Genomic DNA, 19,223 nt, shown 5'->3' with positions numbered 1-19,223 from the left:
AGAAATATCATCTTACAAACCAATTTCTGTATTTTTCCCTTCATTTTACACCTCACCAACCAATAAATAGATATGTGCATAACCTCACCAAACAAAGATTCTGTTCATATCCCTCTACAGAGCCTTTTTCTTTTTGGTAAAACTAGTTACAGGTTCCTAGCACTTTTTCCAGAGCTGCATTAAGCAATTTTAGCTACATCTGGTAACTTGAGAATCAGAAGGGCCCTACTTGAAGGGGCCACACGGAGCAACAGCACCGAAGGACAGACCTTCTGCTATCTCGTTATCGGCCTGCACAGAGCCCTCTGCCCTGAGGCCAAGCTGCTGGGACACACTGCTTCTCCACAGGGCCTTCCTTCACAGCTGGACTCAATGATCGTGAAGGGCTCTTCCAACCATAATGATTCTATGAATCTATGCAGGGCATCAGCAGCAGTCCCGAAGATGCAGCTGCTCCCCACCAATCACACTACAAAGATACCACACATCAACTAGTAAATTAAGGTTGCCCAGGACAGCAGAGAGGGTTAGTGCAGTCAACACACGGAAAACCCTTCACAAGTCCTTTCTATTAAGCATTGGACAATATTCAGAAGACTACACAGTTGTGGAATGTTTTGAAGAAAAGGATCCCAGTTGTGCTCTGCAGGTTCACACACCATAAACACTGCCTTTTCCTGACTTTTCAGGTAGATAAAACAAACAAACAAACAAGTATTGCAATGTTGTAAGACAGCCTACAGTTGTTAGAAAAAAAAAGAGTTGGAGTACACCATGGACAATTTAAATTCCATTTTCTAAGTGCTATGCATATATTGTGCCAGCAAAACACCCAAGAGGGAACGTTTTAATTTGACAACAATAGAGTTCTCTTTCATAAGTCTGTAACTTCACTCATCCATCAAAACCAAGCTTTAATATTGCAGTTCATATATGAAATACAGGGGAATAACAGTGTTTAAGTTAACACTGTTAAAACAAGGAGGGGCCAGGGAAGTAGAGAGAAAGCCTTCCTTGCCCCAGAACAAGATGCGATCCATAAAAAGCACAGGAAGATCTTACACAATCTTCCAACCAAACGGGGAAGGAAAACCCCTTGCAGTGGAACAGGAAGATTTTGTTTACACACTTTCAACTGACTACTCAGATTACCAGACCAACTGGTTGAAGAACCAGCTATATAGACAGATTTTAAGGAGTCATCTGCCACTTTGTAAAGCTGTAAGAAATTACACTTTTCAAAATGAAAGCATTAGTAAGCACGTAACAAAAACATATCACTAACACAGGTGGAAAGAAAGGCATCTATGAGCGTCTCTCCCTTCTTTCCAGAGGCAACAGAAAAAGAACTTCTTAGTTTACTTTGTCGAAACAAAAACTAGGCTTATGCAGACAGCTGAACTCCACAAAGCTTACGGCTCAAGATAAGAACGTCATACAAAAGATTTGTTAGGCAAAGACTCCTCCTATGCAGCCCCTGCAACGGTATACAAAGGCCTGCTCGTGTTGCATGAAATAGTGCGATACCAAGAACAGCAGTAGATCTTCCTTCAACAGCAGCCAGCTCCACATTTTGCAGCCCAGCCACTTACCACACTTGCACAGAAAAACAGTTAAAATAGTTGTGGCATGGGAATAAATACAAGTTTGCTTCTCTTGCCCAAAAATCTCACGTTGGGGTTATTGCACTCAGTGAGACAGAGAGCTCAACAGCTGTAGCCAAAAGACAAGAAATCTGATGTCCTTCCATGAAGTGCAGGGTTACACTCATGTGCAATGTTACAAACCTGCTCCACTAGCTTCAGAATAGGGGTACGAGGAACCTGCTGGGTTATCAGATCCTTTCTTTCCATTCCCTCAAGCAGGAAGAACTTCACCAGGAATTCAAGCAAGAGGTAAATATAATCAATTTGCTTTTGTTTTGTTTTCTACCTGCTCATTTAATGGTGCTGGGAAAGAGTAGCACAGTACAGATGCCTAATCTAAAAATGATATGCAAAGACTGCAACTGCAGATGCTCATCAAGGGGGAAAGCCAGTATTTTCTTTGAACTACAGCATGAAGCACCACACAGAGCCTGATGCATCAACAATGGATTAATTTTAAAAAGCAACCCTCAAAACTTGTCTGTAGGGCCTAGGTTTAAGATCAAAGAGATCATACAAAGACATACTCACATGTCACTGTGTTAAATACATTTCATGAGTTATGTTTATTGTTAGCAGCCAATATCGTATGACTATTAGACCTCTTAATTTACCTAAAACTCTCTTCAACAGATAAAATAATTAACTGGGATTAACAAACTTTCAAATATCTGCAGGTGAAGACATGTTAAACTATTAGCTAGGGGAAAAAAATGTATAAAAAATCTTACTTGGATAGGTATTCCAGGAACAAGAAAAATGAGAAATCTGCCTTTTTCTAGGTCTAATGAGCATAGTCATCTAAGGTCAGCTGGAAGTGAATTCTAGCAAACTGCTGAAAAGTAGAATGAAAATTTAAATACAATAACTTGATAAACAGTACACTAATATTACTGTAATTTGTAAGGAAATAACTGAAAAGGAATACAAATCAAATAAAGAATAACTAGAAACCTTCTGAGTATTTTTTAAGGAATAAAAATACTGCATATTGAAAACTCCACGTTCCATTGTTTGAATCCAGTATTGTTTGTCCTTTTTCCTTTAAAAAAATCCTGTTAGGACAGGACTGTGTGCACACAAGCAGGATAAATATTCTTTTTCTTTTCATCCCTTCTTCCTCACTCAGATAGTGTACGTATATTCCCTTAACAAAAGCCACATCCGATACTATCATTAGATCTACACTCTAACACACTTTATAATAAACTGAGAAAGAAAATTGAAGGCCTAGAGAAAAGATCACAAACCAAACGCCTGTGTAAGTACCACTTAAAGCAACGCAAGCATAATATTTATGGTATTATTTAGCACTGAAATTTGCCTTAACTTTCTAGTCTGGACATGTCACAGTGAAGGAAGAGGACCAGCAATTTACCAAGAAGCTGAGGTGAGCCCAAATGTAACCAAAATTGTAGGCTGAATAAGAACTTGAAACTGGGACTCTTCTTAATTACATCTTTTTAACTCATGTACTGACAGCACCATCCTGAAGAATGTCAGAGGCAGCAGAATCAAGGAAAATTACACTAAATCAACATAGCCTCTTAGAAACTATAATATTTTGGTTTACTACATCAAGAGGACAGAAAAGCCTTACAGACTATATTACATTATATTAAACCTTTGGTATTTTTAAGATACAAAAGAGCTTTAATAGATTTATTAGAAGAACTTAGCAATAAATCCCTGCATTCGCACAAAAATATATAAATGTGATTTAGTATTGATATTGTTTCCAAAACGACTAGCAAGTTAAGGCTGTTGTCATAGTAATGTTTTCAAAAAAAAAAGTTTTATAGTTTAATATGCAGACAACTAGCAAATTCTAAATATGGATAGCTTCCTGTGTACAAGCAAAATAAATATAAATCCTTCTTAAAAAAATAGTTTAGAAAAAATACAATGTTTCCAATGAATCATCTGACACTATTGATATTATGAGTCATTATCTCCCCTCTCTTACCTTTCTCTCCTCCAATGGAAAGATTTTTTCTTTTTTAACTCTTCAGAAAACAACTCCAAGGCACATTTGAATAAGACTAACGTTCTACAATTTAACATTGTTTTGCAGGAGAAGTTCAAGTTGATAATTTTTTTACTGGATATCCAGATGAAGAAAAATATTGAAAAGCTTGTTAAAAAGCAGAAGCAAATTCTTAAAACTAAACATGCTATTACTCCATTTCTGGGAATAATCAAGTTGCAGATTCATTTTACTCATAATAGAACCCCAGTCTAGAAAATAAGGACATTTTGTGATTTTATAGGGTATCAGGTTGAATGTTTCATCCTTTCTGAAAAGTTCAAACGGCAGCACAATGACTTTCACAAGCAAAGTACCTGATACTACTTTGTTTTAGGAGAAGAAAGGGCACTAATTCTTAAATACACATTGTAAATGCCTAAACACAGAACTACATCTATGGAAAAACAAAAGAGCAGCCGACTGTACTAAAGCCCTTACCAGAAGCTCAAAGAAACCTCCAACAGACATAGCACTTCAAATACAGACTCACACACTCCCTAGTAGCGGGAAATGGAAGAGGAGATGCTGGGGGCGAGGGAGGCTTGAGCAGCTCCCATATTGCCAAATAGTTATTTATCTACTATATTTGTCTATATTTAATAGTTGTCTAAAAAATAATAGCCATGTATTTGTTAAGGATAGCAATGCATGGCATCACCAAACTAAAGCTTTTCTACTTGACACTTTCTTAAAAAAGAGGCTTGTTCAGAAAATTCTAATGCAGAGAATGGACTGTAACACCTTCTGTTACAATTAAGCAACAAGAAAGTCTACAATGACAGGCTGCTTAAAGAATTAAGAAAATAACTGAAAAACAGCCACCACTTAAGTTGTGCATGTAAAAAGAATTATGATTTCACATGGGCTATAACAAGATAGAGAGTTCTTTCAAAACTCCAAATATATTTATTTTTATTTACAATATAAACATTAGGTGTTGGTCATATTCAGCAAGAAAGAGCAACACAACATAAAATGGTTCATATCTGTGTAAATTCTAGCCAATGGCTAACTGTAATCAAGAAACAAAATTACAGTCATTTTCCTTGGTAATGCAAGTTTCCTTGGGATTTCTACAAAAAGAGGTGAGCAAGACCCAGTGACAGGATAAAGGTCTGTTTTATTGAAACAATTATGTGTTATATTGCTAGGCTCTAGCAATAGAGCCTAGAAGAATGTTGCACCTAATTTTGTATTAACAAACATTACAGACAGAAAGTTCTAGGTCACATCCTCAACCCCCAATAATCCAGTGTCTGAAGTATAATCTCAAACAAACTCTCTGTTGGTCCTATTTCAGATTTAGCTCTTAAAAATTTCCCAAGGCTAAGGGGCTAGTAGAGATAAATTAATGTTCAACTGCTGTTCCAAGGCTTTTTTCCAATTAAGCTTCCTATAAAAACAAGCTAATTGATGAACCAAACTCCGGTGGAGAGCAGCACAGATGACTTTTTACAGGTATGAAACACAGCTTTAAGATCTGATCTTTATAAAATGCACTTGAATAGTGCAGACTTTGCAGGAAGATTAAGAATAGTATGAATATATAAAATATTACAGAAACTTATTTAACCACACCCAGTTGTCACCTGCAAAGTACTAGTAGAATAATTATTTGCAGTTAGATTGATGCTAATGGGATTGAGGCACGGCAAGCAGAATTCCACAAATTTAACATAGGAAAATAAGCCAGCAACATCAGATATGTTAAACAACCCAGAGCATGCGTACATTTAACAATAAAGGTAATGAGATCTCAGGAAATTTGTGGCAAAATAAAACCTGATATGCATGGCACTACAGCCTGCTAAGAGCTAGAGCACTATTTACTAGCACACATGATGAAGGAGAAGCAAAATTCATTTTATTCTGCTGTTATCACCGAGGAAGGTTGTTAATCAAAAAGGAAAAAACATTAAGTGAAAGCTCCAATCCTTTGCCATCAATACCTGTCTCTATCAGCTACCTGGAATATTCTCACTTCCTAGCACAGATAAGCACATCAATACACAGCAAAAATAACCTCCAGAAGAGAAATTCTCTCTAAAACCCACCAGCTGAGCTACATGTATGATATGAGGGGACAAAAGTCGCCATTTATTTGTACGGCTGCAAATTAAACTACCAATGGCTTTAGGACTAAAGGAAAGAGGACAATGGAGCAGTGGAATTGAAGCTAACCTTCAGAAACCAAACGAACACTTAATTTTTAGCCCTTCTCAATAGAAAACTCATAAAACAGCAGATAAAGATAAACTAACTCACAGTTCTTATCAATATCTGCACAAAGAAATAAAGCCCGTATAGTTTTGCACAAAAGCTTCTGCTCACCAGGCTGCATAATTCAGTTCCATCGCAAAGAACCAAGAGCCAATTTTGTTTTCCAAGGACAAGCCCTGTATTGCTTCCCTTCTGCCTGAGAACACAAACAATGCCCAATTGTCAGGTTTGCGAACATCAACGGGCATCAAACTCGAGCTGAAAGACTATAAAAGAAGTGCCTGATAAACTGGAAAAACATTGCTGCTAACAGATTTGTGTCTGTTCTGAAAACAGGGATCAAGGCAAGGGCCAAGTAACTAACTGAATGCACAATTTAACTTTCAGGGTCACATATTTTTGCCATCGTCTTGACACTGCACAGATCCAGTTGAAGACAGCTGACTAATAACATGGAGCAAGAGGTATTTGCTACATATATGTCACTGCATTCACCTATGCTCAAACTTCCTTTACCAAGGGCTGTACTCAGGGTCAACTCACTCACTCTGTAATTCGCTTATTGTCACAGTTAGAGATGAGCCTAACATTTATTTCTCTGCGCTCTCTCTGGTCTTCTGGTGCCTTCTAGAAGATTTAATGAACACTTTAACACTCCATTTTAAAGAATTTCTGACTCTGTGCAATGATTTTTTTTTTATAATAAAGCACCCACAGTGCAGAATGATAAGATCATTTTAGTGACTCAAATCTGGTTTTAATTATGAAGAAGTCCATTTTTAAGATAAAGTTACCTTGCTGCGGGGCCTTCTAAATAACTGGGGTGTCAGTATATTTCAAATGATAAAGAATATCCTCACAAAAGACGTGCATCTACCAGAAGAAAAAGAACAAATGTTAAAAAAAAAGATGTTAAACATCAGTTACTCATATAATTAGGAAAAAATGCACTGATAGGATTGAAGTGTCTGTGACAGTTTTTCAGTCCTTTTTTTCCAAGATTTTCTGGGTGTTTTTTTTTTCTGTTTTTCCAACCCTTTACTCGTATTAGTCTCTTTCTCTTGCACAACTCTCAGCAAGCTCTGAAAGCCACATGCAAATCTGTGTAGTTTTGTTTATTTGTGGATTTCTTTTGTAATGACAATTTTTTTTATTAAAAAAAGCAGTGCAAAGAAATGGAATGTTGATTCTAAACTGTATGTTGTCCAATGAGAAAAGCAATAAATCCCAAATTTAATCCCTGGGATAACTAGAAATAAATAGGCACAGAGAGAAAGCCTTCATGGAAATATAGAACTACATTGTCCTAGCTGATTTTTGCATCATTGTAAAATACAGCACAACTTCCAGACAGGTGCTTATGCAGTCCTTCTGCACCTGTGCAACTGTGTCCTCAAAAAAATGCAGAAACAAAATTATTAATTCTCTTTATTATACATAATACCAGGAAGGCAAGTTAGAAAACTACCTTTTTGCATGCTCATTTTTATTGAGCTGAAAACATATCAGGTATGTTTTTGAAAGATAAAAGGAAGGTGTACTTGGTGCTTTCAAATTGATCACTGATGCTCATGTTCCATAAAAATCTCCAGGCTTACTAAAATACAGCTGCAGCACATTTTCACCTCACAGACCTTCCTGAATTCCCTTCAGCAGTTGCACTATTTACATTTAGCTTTTGTTTGGCTAGGATAAAAAAAGAAAGTGAAGCATCCTGAGTGTGGGTCTCTAACTCCACCATAGTGACTCTTCATTAAGGCTGGTATTTGCTGCAGCTTACAGCATTCACTGAGCATTTTATCCATTCTGCATTTTCTCGTCTTTCACAGAACAAAGAAATATGTTTTAAAGCAGGTTTTAAGGTAACAGCTTAAAAAAAAAAAAAAAAAAAAAAAGGAGCAGAGCTCTCTCATTACAAACCAAACAAGGCCTAAGGCCTCCAGATCATTTTAATATAGTGATATGCCACAGAGCAACTCCCTACAGCTGAGAGGGACATCTACCAAAATATCAATCAAAAAAAAAAAAAAGAAAGGTATACTTTCCTCAAATGAAACACCATTTTGTATTTCCTTGCCAAGAGCTAAGAGGCAGGGTATAGAGTGACCACAAACACTGCTTCTTTCTCCAAAGAACTGCATTTTGATCAGGCTTCAAATAGCACTACATCACCACCAAAGACACTAGTCATAGGAAAGCAGCATTTAATCCACAAGTGAGAATGCACAAGACTCCACATCACTTGTTTGTTTAAATACAGAAGTTCTAGAGGAACAAACTCTTGATGGGTGAATACATCTTTTTCTTTTAGTAGTCTCAAATAATCCACTAAACTGGTGGTCTTCAATGACTCCTTGACCTGACTTAACTCCAGTTCTGTGAACAAGAGCTAAGAAAGGGCAGAAACATCACAATTTAAATAAATGCTTACTGTCATATCTATAATAAATCATAGCATCCCCTATAAGCACTAAAGCTGTCTTGGCTTATGGAGTACAACTTACAGCTCAGCCTTACAGCCAACAAAAATAACTCATCAGAGAAATGAAAGATTGCCTCTTCTAGCAACTCTAAGAAATACCTTGTCAGGTAGGACAACATCTGAATTCTTTGTGCTACAAGAAGGCACAAGAAATAAATCATCATCTAAGATAACAGCATACACCTATTCCTTCACTGCAATACACATGGATGCAGTATGGTTTCCTGAAATGTATAGTAATCAATATATCCACAGGCTTCCTGCAGCTTCTGTAGATGCCTAACCTTAGGCTTGGACAGCATCCCATTCTTATCTTTGGGTACACTGCAATAACTACCAGGCAGCACTTGCTTTTCTCTTCAAGCTAATAATTGATTATGATCATAAAAACAGAGACAACAAATCCCACAACAAATCCTGCCATCTCTGATAAAGAACTTGCGCTGGCTCCTTCACTTGCATACTCCTTAGGACAAGTGACAGAGTACTGCTGAACTCATAAGCAAACAATTTGCAATGTGAACATCTATATATTCATAATCTCTCCACTGGTTGCTTAGTTATTCTAATACATAAGGCAGATATGAAAGTAATGTAATGACACAGTGTTTACTCTTATTATTTGCTTGTGACAGGATATTGAAATCTCAAATGGACAGGCTGAATCATCCCATTTGCAGGTGATGCAATGCCTAACCCGTATTGACTGGAGCAGCAAATGAGGTTCAGTCATTAATATTCAACTTCTGAGGAGGGTGATGTTTTTATGGTACCAGGTCAGAGAGGTACCATATGCCCTTTGGCTCTATTTTGTCATTATCCAACAAGCACACTGCAGAACTGGTCACTTGACTTCACATCCCTTTTGTCTGCTTCTAGATGAGTCTTTTGGCTCAATGCTCTTATTATCTAACAAGCACACTGCAGAATTGGTCACTTGACTCTACATCCCTCTGGTTTGTTTTCAGTCAAGTCTTTTCTCCAGCCACATTATTTTCATGCTTCTAGACACACGTATAAATACCCATGCCAGTACAGAGTGACGTGTTATGAGCAGCTGCCATACTGCCTGAACAAAATGTAAAAAAGCAGAACTGTGGCTAATGAAGAGGCCGAGCAGGAGCAGCTCTGGCACCAACAATTTGAGGATGATTCAACAAGAATTTGCTGATGGAAGGCAGCAGGACATACCTAGAAGACAGACAAGCTTGTTCCTTCTCACTTCTGTCCTTTCCTCTTCAGGAAAAGAGCAGAGAAGGAAACAGACACAGAAGCACAGATGCCATAGGCAACAGCTCTCTTCCTCAGCTAATCTTTGGCTTCTTCATCACCTTTATTTCTACACAGAGGAAAGAATAATTCTGAGCAAGTAAATTCTGACATGAATGAAGATACACACCAAACAGCCATACAAACAGGCTGCACACTGGTCCATTGCATTTGAAGCTTAAGGGGCATCTTTGCTTACAAAGAAGTTGCTTCTTCCTTGCTCACTCACTGAAATGAGAAAAAGGGCTAGAAGACTAGAAAGATAAAGGAGATGGGCAGCAAAATTTGGGGTCCAGCACTAGCAACTCCTAATTTTTGTAGCAAGTCTTGTCCATGGCTAGTAGTTTAGGAGTCTTTACCAATGTCCTCCATAAGCCTCTCCTGTGCCTGTTTCATCAAAGCAGCTAAAGGAGAGAACTACTCTAAAAATTAGCCCTAAACCAAAGTAATAGCCCAGAACACATAGGTAGGAGTATTTATGTAAACAAATGGTTCCTGATCTTCTAAAAGTCAGCAACACATCCCTTCTTTGGTAAGAAAGGACAATGATGCCCATGGAACATATTTGGCTATTGTTATTTATATTTTGCTTTTTTTTTAATGTATTAAAATCTGTACTTTATTATAAGTACAATCTGCATTGCTAAGGATATGCCTGTTTGATACTGTTTATCTGCTTGAACCCTGGAAATATACTTCCATTTTCTTCAGATTAAGTTTCATGCCAGCCTGTAGGTTTCAGGGTGCGGCAGAAGGAACAGCAGTGTTGTGAGCTGCTGAAGGTAGGTTCATGGCTGCAGGAGCAGAACAACTGCAACAGAATTCAGATCAGCAGCCTGAAGGACAAAGTGGTAGAGAAAGTTCAGAAGCAAAACGCAAACTAAACTCTAAAAACCAGCTACTTCAGAAAATAATCAAAGAATTTCAACTGCTAAACAGCCTACATAGTGGGCTCATCACAACAGTATTAAAGGTACCGCCTTTAATAGCACAGATGGCATCTAGTTAGAAAAATAAGAAGAAGAAAAAAAAAAGGGAAAAAAAGGGGAAAAAAGGAAAACTTTATTTGAAGCACAGAAATTCCAACTTGGATGAAAAGAAAGATCTATTGCTCTCCGGGTTTGCCATGCAACAAGGAAAACATGGTAGCAGCTTCTTTGCAGCTGCACAGAAAGCAAATCTGGCAAGGATTCTGGGGTTTGGCCAGTTTCTCCCTGGTGGTCACTGACTACTTTCCAAGTTGTGAAGAGCCTGAAAAGTCAGTGGAAAAGATCCTTTGCCATTCCTTAAAATAAATATGTACAAGATGAGATCAAAGGGATAAGCTTTCTAACTTGCTGTTTATAAGCAGTCTTCGACCAATTAATGTGATGTCCTGAATGCAAGAAGTAGAACTAGCCACATAGGCTTAACATTATAAGACTCTTTCTTGCATGTCATGCCCAATCATGGCAATTCAATCCCCAAATTTGTAAAAATACAAGCACTGAACAGTAGGTGAAAAGTAACCTTGCATGTGATCTCACCATTCCAGGCTGCCACTGGAACACTGCCTGCTCTGGTCCACACACTCCAGAAACACCTGGGGAAAAAGTCCACGGTGCTAGAAGAACATGGGACGCGGCAGAAAGAACTCGGTGCCCTCTGTTCCAGCTGAAGACAGAGCTCACATTTCAAATACTTATATGTGGAAACGATGTCAGAGAGCAAAATTTTTACTGCCCCTGCTAGCATAGGTGAATGCTGGATGTTAGGCAAAACAATCCTTGAAATAAGAGGTGGCTTAATTTCCTAAATGCAGGAATAATTAGCAGAGCTTTCCAGAAGAGGTGACAGACATACTACAATCTAATCCTAAAATAAGATCAATTTCTAAGTGAGATGTTTTCAGCTTATCTCTCAGGACAGTTGCACAGACTGCACATATAGGGAGATCATGCTGGAGAGCCACAATAAGCCATTTTGGCTTTGGGACCTATGAAGCTACAAAGTTTCAGTGAGGAAGAAACATTTTTGCAACCTCCAGAAGGTTCCTAGCATTACAGTTTCACATGATTATTACAGTTAGATGATTTGATTTTAAGCCAGTTATCTTACTCAGATATTAGGGCACACTTTCTATCCAACACAGAGATGGCAAAATTCTCTGTCTAGGGATATGCAAAATCTCAGCTTCTCCAGGTACATCAGAACTCACAGCTGGAAACAGTCTGCCACACAGACTGCCTTATAAGAAAGGAGTCCCCCAGAAAAAAATCACCCAGGAGCCAAGAGATTTTCCACCTTTCTCCATATTATGCATGTGACTTGCCCGCTGGCATCGGCTTAACTGCTCCTACATAATAAATGCACATGCAACAGATGAGCATCAATAACATTTCAGTCTGACTCTTGGCCAGCAGCAGACAGGTTAAACTCTATAAAAGATCAGGGGTCCACCGAACTCAAGATCAAGCCTCTAGCATTTTCCCTCCTCCTCCTAACCCCTCAAAATTCCTCTTGAGATTCTGTTGTTAGCAGCTGTTGATCCCTTTCTTCTCCATACAATTTATGGCTTTGGGTGCCTCCACTGTAATCCCTTAAATCATATTCTTCTAGATACTTAACAGTCCTTTATACAAGAACTTGAACCTTTTCATTTATGTAAAAATTAACAAAAGCAACTGACAAATCGGAATTACGATCCTTTGGGGGTGTTGTTCACAATGAATGTCACAATGTCTTAGGCTAATTAGATAAGCATGATACAGATGATATTGTAATCACGTAATGCCTAAGCAACAATAATTTTCACCTCATCTCTTTCGAAGTATTCAGGATGTAGCATAGGATGATTTAGCAGATACTTCATAGAAAACCAACAGTACCAGGTTTGACAAAGACCCTCCGCCATTAGAGCCCCGATGAAACTACACTATCATGAGATAAGAAAGACTATGAACTAAGGAGTGATCAACAGATACTAAACAAAAGGTTGTAATAATTGGTCTTTCGAAAAAAAATATAAATCCCCAGTGGTACATTTTAAAGAGAAATCTAGCAAAGAAGCTCAAACACTGAGCGATGGAGTTTGCTGACAATACCTCAAGTTACTCAAGGTTGCAAAAGCAATGGCTGACGATCTGAAGAAGACTTTAATGATACTGTGCAAGTAGGCTGTAAAACAGCAGATAAGATTAAACGTAGATAATTATAGAAAGTGATGCACAACGGAAAAAAAAATCCCAAGTTTATATACACAATGACAGACTCTGAACTAGCTGTTACCACGGAATAAGAGCAATTGTGGAATTATAATAGGCAGCTCCATGAAAGCACTAGCTCAATTCCCAAAAATTGTCAAGTGAGAAAAATAGAAGAGAGTGAGACAACCAGACAACTAAAGCAGATATTAGAAGAAATAAGAGCAAGAAAAAAGAGTAAATTCACAGAAGATCACATGCTGAAAGAGACGGTCCTGATTTTTGTTCTCCAAGCCCCATTCCTTCTGATCCTTCCATTCCTATCTCCAAGCTGATCCTGAACTGTAAAATGTACCACATGGACACAGATTGTCAGAACGATAGGGTCACTTCTATCTATATCTCCTCTGAAAAATACATGAGCAAGGGGCTGGGAAATTAAATGAAGATTTACCAAATCAAAAACCCCACACAAGAATATGGATTTTTTTTCACTGCCCCTTCCAATACAAGAATTAATGAACAAGTGATGAAACAAGCAGGTAAAAAGTTCAAAAACAGCACTCTGCCACAGGATGTTATGGATGCTAAAAGCACACATAGCTGCACGTGCTGATTGGACAAATTCACATAAGAGAAAATCCACTGGGGGCACTAAAAACAAATATCACCTCCAGGTCCGGAAGCCTGTGAGCCACAAATTACTGGAGGTTGGGAGAGGTATTTCCTCAATATACACTATACACTTATGCTGTTCTTACGGTCTTCTCTAAGCATCTGCTTTTGGCAGCTGACAGGGACAGGCTAAAGGGATCTTTAGTGTGACAGAGTACAGTCAATTTTATGTACTTATTTATCCTAGTTATTAAGGTTGCCCAACACAAACTTATGCATTTCCAGTCACTTTCTCCATTTACAAAACTTCCACCACTGCAAATGCAAGAGAAGAGGGAAGAGGGGAAAGAGGTTCTCCTTTGAGCACAAGCCAAGTAGAACCTTCACAAATTTTAGCAGCTAAACATCTCAGATTCCATCACACTGGGTTCTTCCCAGCACATAAAGATCTGTTCCTACAGGTTGTATCAGGCCTTAATCAGAGCACCTGAGTCAAAACAAGTTGACAGTTTTTCCCATTAAAAAGGCTTGGGTGTCTCAAATACTGGCACTTCTGAACTTGCAGCCTTTCCTATTTTGCAATCTTACTGCTGTTTTGGTGAAACTGCCCAAGTGAACTGTACAATGTTATACAGTTTACAGCGTGTTCTGTAGGCACCATCTATAAGAAACTCAGCTCCCACCTATCAGCATCATATGTCAAACTTGTGCAACAAGCATCTTGCTATTGCATTTGGTTACTCCATCAAACACCATCTTAATAGGCAGTTGAGCAAAATGGAAAGGAAAAAAAGGCACTTCTGTGCTTAGATGTCCCCCACCACCACCACCTGAATAAGGACATTCGTGTTATTCAGGTGGTTCAGAAAGTGATAAGCATCAAGAGCAGCAGGTACCAGAGCATGGAGGAATAAAGAGGACCAGAATACCTCTTCTCTCTCATTTTATGCCAAAATAAAAGTCTCCTGTAAATTGAAGGCAGTGTCTAAGAATTCTAACAGCATTTTTCATTCTGAAAGGTCAGGGTGGGTTCTAATCATGGCAAGAACATATATATAGATAAAAGTCTCATATATATATATATATGTGAGGCTTTTAGATTAGGCTATTCTTTGTACCTCTTATCTGCCATTAGTAGATTCCTCAATAACTCTGCAGGAAGATTCACAGCTTACCGGGCTAACAGCTTCCAAATCAAGCTTTCAATTAAATCGAGGAGGTACTTCTGTTATATACACCCAGATGTCTACAAGGAGCATCTCTGTTGCAAAATAAACTTTCTTCAGTATCTTAACAAAAACACCATTCCCCACCCTTCGCAGTTTAGACACATCAAATGATAACTTTAGGACAGCCAGCAGTGGTACAGCAAATGCAGACAAAAGATAATAGTAATTCAAAAGACAATGCACTAGAAAAGTTATCCTGGACAAAAAGCACTAATATTTACTCTTTCTAAATATCTGCAATAGTTACAAATGAAATTATGCTAGTCAGTATTCCTTACAGCACTTGTTTAAATTACTGTGCAGTCATTTACTCATCTTCATTCATCTAGTGCAGCTCTTCCAGAACAACCTAGAAAGTGATAAAAACGCTACGCAGTGTAAGCCTGAGCATCTGCAAAGCTGATGTAAACTCAAGACACCTTTTAAAAAAGAGAAGAGATGTCAGACAACACAGTTTTTCACTTTGCTCCTAAAAGTGGCAAAAAAACAATGAATTACTATATCTTTGGAATCGTGATACTTGAGATTTACTTTCTCCTCATCTTCCAAAGGAAAAAAAAAAAAAAGTGCTAGTTGCCAAGCATCACCTACACTTTTTAATCTGCACCCCTCACTTTCTTGTAAAAACAGGGATATCAAAATACATCTAAAGCAAAGTTTAAGATCTGTTGGGTCTCCCACCCCTGCAATGCTAAGAAGTAAATGAGCCCATTCCTCCTTTAATGAGAGGTATGATAAGAGTGGACACGCTCAAGTTATGTGCTCTCATTTGTAGCAAGCCTACACATTTTCAAATAGCTGTAGAGATGCATTTGCTAATTCTTATAACAAGAAGGGGTGTATTTAAGATAGAAGAAGTAAATCAGAACGAGTTACAGTTACGATTAACGTCCTGGGAGCCTCGGGAAGCAGCACAGAGCCGCCGCTCAGGGCGGGCAGCGCAAAGCCCGCCGGCTCTCGCCGCATCCTCCCTCGCCTCCCCACGAGCAGGCGGGCGGGCGGGCTGCCGGCAGCACGAACCTTCCCGGCAGGAACCACCAGCCGCGCTCCCTGCGCCTCCAAACCCCGGGCAGCCCCAGCCCGCGGCCGCCCTCTCCCTCCCCGGGGCAGCTCCCTGGGGAGGCGGCTCCCCGGAGCGGGGCGCCCTCCGCAACGCGCTGCCCCCGGGACGCCCCGCGCCCAGGCCGAGCCGGGAGCCCCGCGCTGCGGCAGCCGCAGCCCGGGCGGGCGCGGGGGGCGGCCCCGCTGCACGTCGCCATGCCAACCGGCGCCAACCGGCACCAACGGCGCCCGCGGGTGCCCCCCGGCCGGCTCCGCGCCCCCTGCCCGCCTTTACCCGCTCGAGCGGCTCCCGGCAGGGCGCCCCCGCGGCCCTGGCGTCCTCCGGCTCCTTCCTGCCGCCGCCCCCCAGCAGCGCGGCTCTGCGCTCCGCCGCGCTGGCGGCCACCGCCCGCCCTGGCTCCCTCTGCGGCGGCGGCGGCGGCGCCGCTTTGTCCCCCCGGGAGCGGCCCTTCCTCATCGCGGCGGCGGCGGCGGCGGCTTCTCCTCAGCGCGGCGCGGGGCCGGCCATGGCCGGCGGCACTCACAGACAGCCGGGGCGGCGCCGCCGGCAGCGCCGCCGCCGCCACCTGCGCGCGGGGCGGAGGGAGCGGCGCGGGCTCGGGCGCGGGGACAGGGACGGGGACAGGGACATCCCCGCCCGCCGCCGCCGCTCCCGCCTGACAGCGAGCGCGCGGCGCGGCGGCTGCAGCGGCGCCGCCCCCGCCGGCGCCGCCTATCGCGAGAGCGCGACGGGAGGCGCGAGATTTGGCGCGGGGGCGCGAGACTTGGCACGCGGGGCGCCGCGGAGGTGCGAGGCGGGAGGGGGCGTGGGGAAGATGGCGGGCGCGGGTCGTCGAGGGGCGTCGCGGGGTCTGCCCCGTCATGGCGACCGCTCCCGCAGGGTCAGAGCTCTCGCTGGCTGTGAGAACGCGCAAGGGCCTTTCCCGTGGCAGCGTCTGTAAAAACACCGCACGATGTTGCTTCCCGGCTCCAGCGTGATGGAGTGGAAGCCAAGCCCGAGCAGCCCAGCCGTGCTCGTGTGGCTGTGGCTTCCCTGGGCAGACCCGTGTCCTTGGCAGGCACGTGAAGCCACGTAGCACACGGGAACGTTCTCACCGGCAGGTATCCGCTGCTCAATCAGCAGCTACCGCACGTTTTATTTAGGGCCAGGCCGGATCAGAAGCAGATTAAGATGTGGTTCGTCATCTCCTCAGCAGCAAAGACAAGCCTGGAGATTCATCACCTCCAGCAGTAATCGCAGCGTAGATCATCATCTTGTGTTTCATCTCAGTAACTCACGCCCTCGCTGCATTTTTGTCCTTGCAAATTATTTCCTGAGGGTATAAGTTACCAGTTTCTGCACTCATTTTTCACAAAAGGAACTTTGAGGTTGTCCATTTTTCTCTTTTATTATAGGTAGTCAGTAACCTTGCTACTGCTGCAGAAAAAAAAAAAGCCCTGTTTACCAAGCTGAAAAAGTTCATACATGTTCAACCAGAAAGCTTGATTTTATACATTATTTATACCTTTTATAGAAGCAAAGACAATAATGTACTTTTAAACAATTTATTGATGCGAATGAGTGGGAGCATTTTAAAATAATTGCTGAGAATGTTTACGTTCTCACTGAAAACTACTCTGGGAAGCTGGATTAGTCACAGATCCTTTTTAATCATAATTGTATATGATGGACAATTGTGTGGAATTTCCCGGTTGGGAAACCTGCCCTAAGTAAATGTAAATGATGCAAATTTATGGAATCTTGGCATCTGTGATAATGTTAGCCTATTAGGATGGCACGGCGCCTCCTCATAATTTAGTTGGATCTTTGCCCCATTGCAACATAGATGCCAATTAGTTATTTGTTGGCTGTGGCCTGTGGGCCACCTTGCGCTGGCTCACACCTGTTCACTTCAAGTGCCAAAAAAGACATGAATAGAGGAAGAAAAATCAAAATGTTAATGGGAATTTGCAGAATACTACCTAAGTCTGAAACATATTAACAATAAATCTTCAGTTTTTGGTTTTAGATAGAATTGAAGATAATTGCATTGTGTTTCAGGATTTAATGCAAAACAACTTTAAAATCTTTTGGTTCAGCCTGAACCAAAAAGCCTTTTGGGATTTTATAGGACACCTTACATATGGAAAGGTTATATTCCAGTTTGCTCTTGGGTTATTTCCTTCTCTCTTTAGTCCCTGTTCAGTATTTTGAACTCAAGATGTCGTTCAAACATTTTTGAAGCAACAGGACAGTAAGGTTTCAGTTTGAAAGAGTATGAAATATTTTTTATTTTCCTCACTCTCTTAAACTGTTCACTGAATATGGCCTGAATGTGCAAACCAACCTTACTGACATTTCTCCACACCATAGGAAGTAGGTTTCTGCACATTTGTTTTGCAGCTTTCAATAAAAGTGACCAAGTGTGAACAGCTTGCCAGAGAAAAGGAGTATACGGATGAATGAGATAGAGCATGGTGTGATGCCACACCTAGGCTCAAAGTGTTTGTTTCCAGGGATATTCCATCACATCTAAAAAAGACAGAAAGGGTAATTAATAAAGGCGCATAAAGAGTCTTATTTTTCATGTTATCTGCTACAGAGGGAAAGCATGGAACTGCGGAGAGCTTTTGTGGCTCACATTGATACTTAGCCAATACTCATTTAATTGTGTTCTTTTTGCAGTTCCAGTATTTCCTTTCTTTGGCTTCCACTTTCATTTATCTCTGTTTAAAAAACATAACAGCATGCACTTCTGATTCAGATAGCTGGATATAGTAGCTGGAATAGTGCTATTGAGGAAAAAAAAATCCCCTATGTCCTTCTCTAGCTTTTTTTTTTTTAAAGGATTTTGGTAAAGCAGACCACAGAATCTAGTCCAGCTTATTCCATAAAATTTTCTGAAAGGACATAAATCCATCTGGAGCCTCTTTATGACTGCTGAGCACACTGCTACAATAATAATTCTTGGAGCTGAAATAGAAATATATGACTTGAAAGTGTGATGTTAAAGAACTCTTCATTGCCAACATGATAGAAAAAGCTAAATGCTTGATGTTAGGATGTTGCAGAGCAAGAGAATTAGCTCTGCAAAATCAAATAATGTAGCTGATCACTTGAAGGTGCATTAAGGTGCATTCCGATATTAAAAAAAGAAAAAAACAGCACAGCACAAAACCCAACTGATCACCTGCATCACTGTTTCCAAGGCAGAACTGCATAGCTAATGCCACCAAATAAATATATTACTAAGGCTTGTCATTTTTCATTCTGTTTATGCTGTTCACCTAATCTTCACTCTCAGTATTTTCTACTCTATATGAGATGGGTGAAATAGCGTTAGCTGTTCTGCGTGTTGAGCTGTCACGCACCTTCTGTAAGTGACCCAGTTCTGGCAGGTTTCACAGTGAAGTTTTGGTCTCTACACTGCTGTACTAATGTCTGGCAATTGGCAATCTGCTGTCAGGTCTCTGGGATATGTTGTCCTGTAACTGAGCAGGATCCCAGTA

The 19,223-nt window shown here is 40.7% G+C and overlaps 1 protein-coding gene across 3 annotated transcripts in view; it reads right to left on the bottom strand.

Annotated features, from left to right (window-relative positions):
* The window catches only part of MAST2 (microtubule associated serine/threonine kinase 2), a 187,209-nt gene extending 170,957 nt beyond the window's left edge, over positions 1-16,252 (bottom strand). For 2 of the 3 annotated variants that reach the window (XM_088526151.1, XM_088526152.1), the window contains exon 1: positions 16,009-16,251. In XM_088526151.1, the coding sequence (XP_088382277.1) occupies positions 16,009-16,191 (183 nt within the window). In that variant the 5' untranslated portion in view covers positions 16,192-16,251. Of the gene's footprint in view, positions 1-16,008 lie in introns of all 3 variants that reach the window. The other variant, XM_088526153.1, reaches the window with a different exon arrangement.
* Between the last annotated feature and the right edge of the window lie 2,971 nt (positions 16,253-19,223).

Source organism: Tinamus guttatus, unplaced genomic scaffold, assembly GCF_059628265.1.
Source record: "Tinamus guttatus ecotype Peru unplaced genomic scaffold, ASM5962826v1 Tinamus_guttatus_pri_ptg000242l, whole genome shotgun sequence".
Taxonomy (NCBI): Eukaryota; Metazoa; Chordata; class Aves; order Tinamiformes; family Tinamidae; genus Tinamus; species Tinamus guttatus.
Note: the sequence above shows the minus strand (reverse complement) of the source record. Positions and strands in the feature narration are given on the sequence as shown.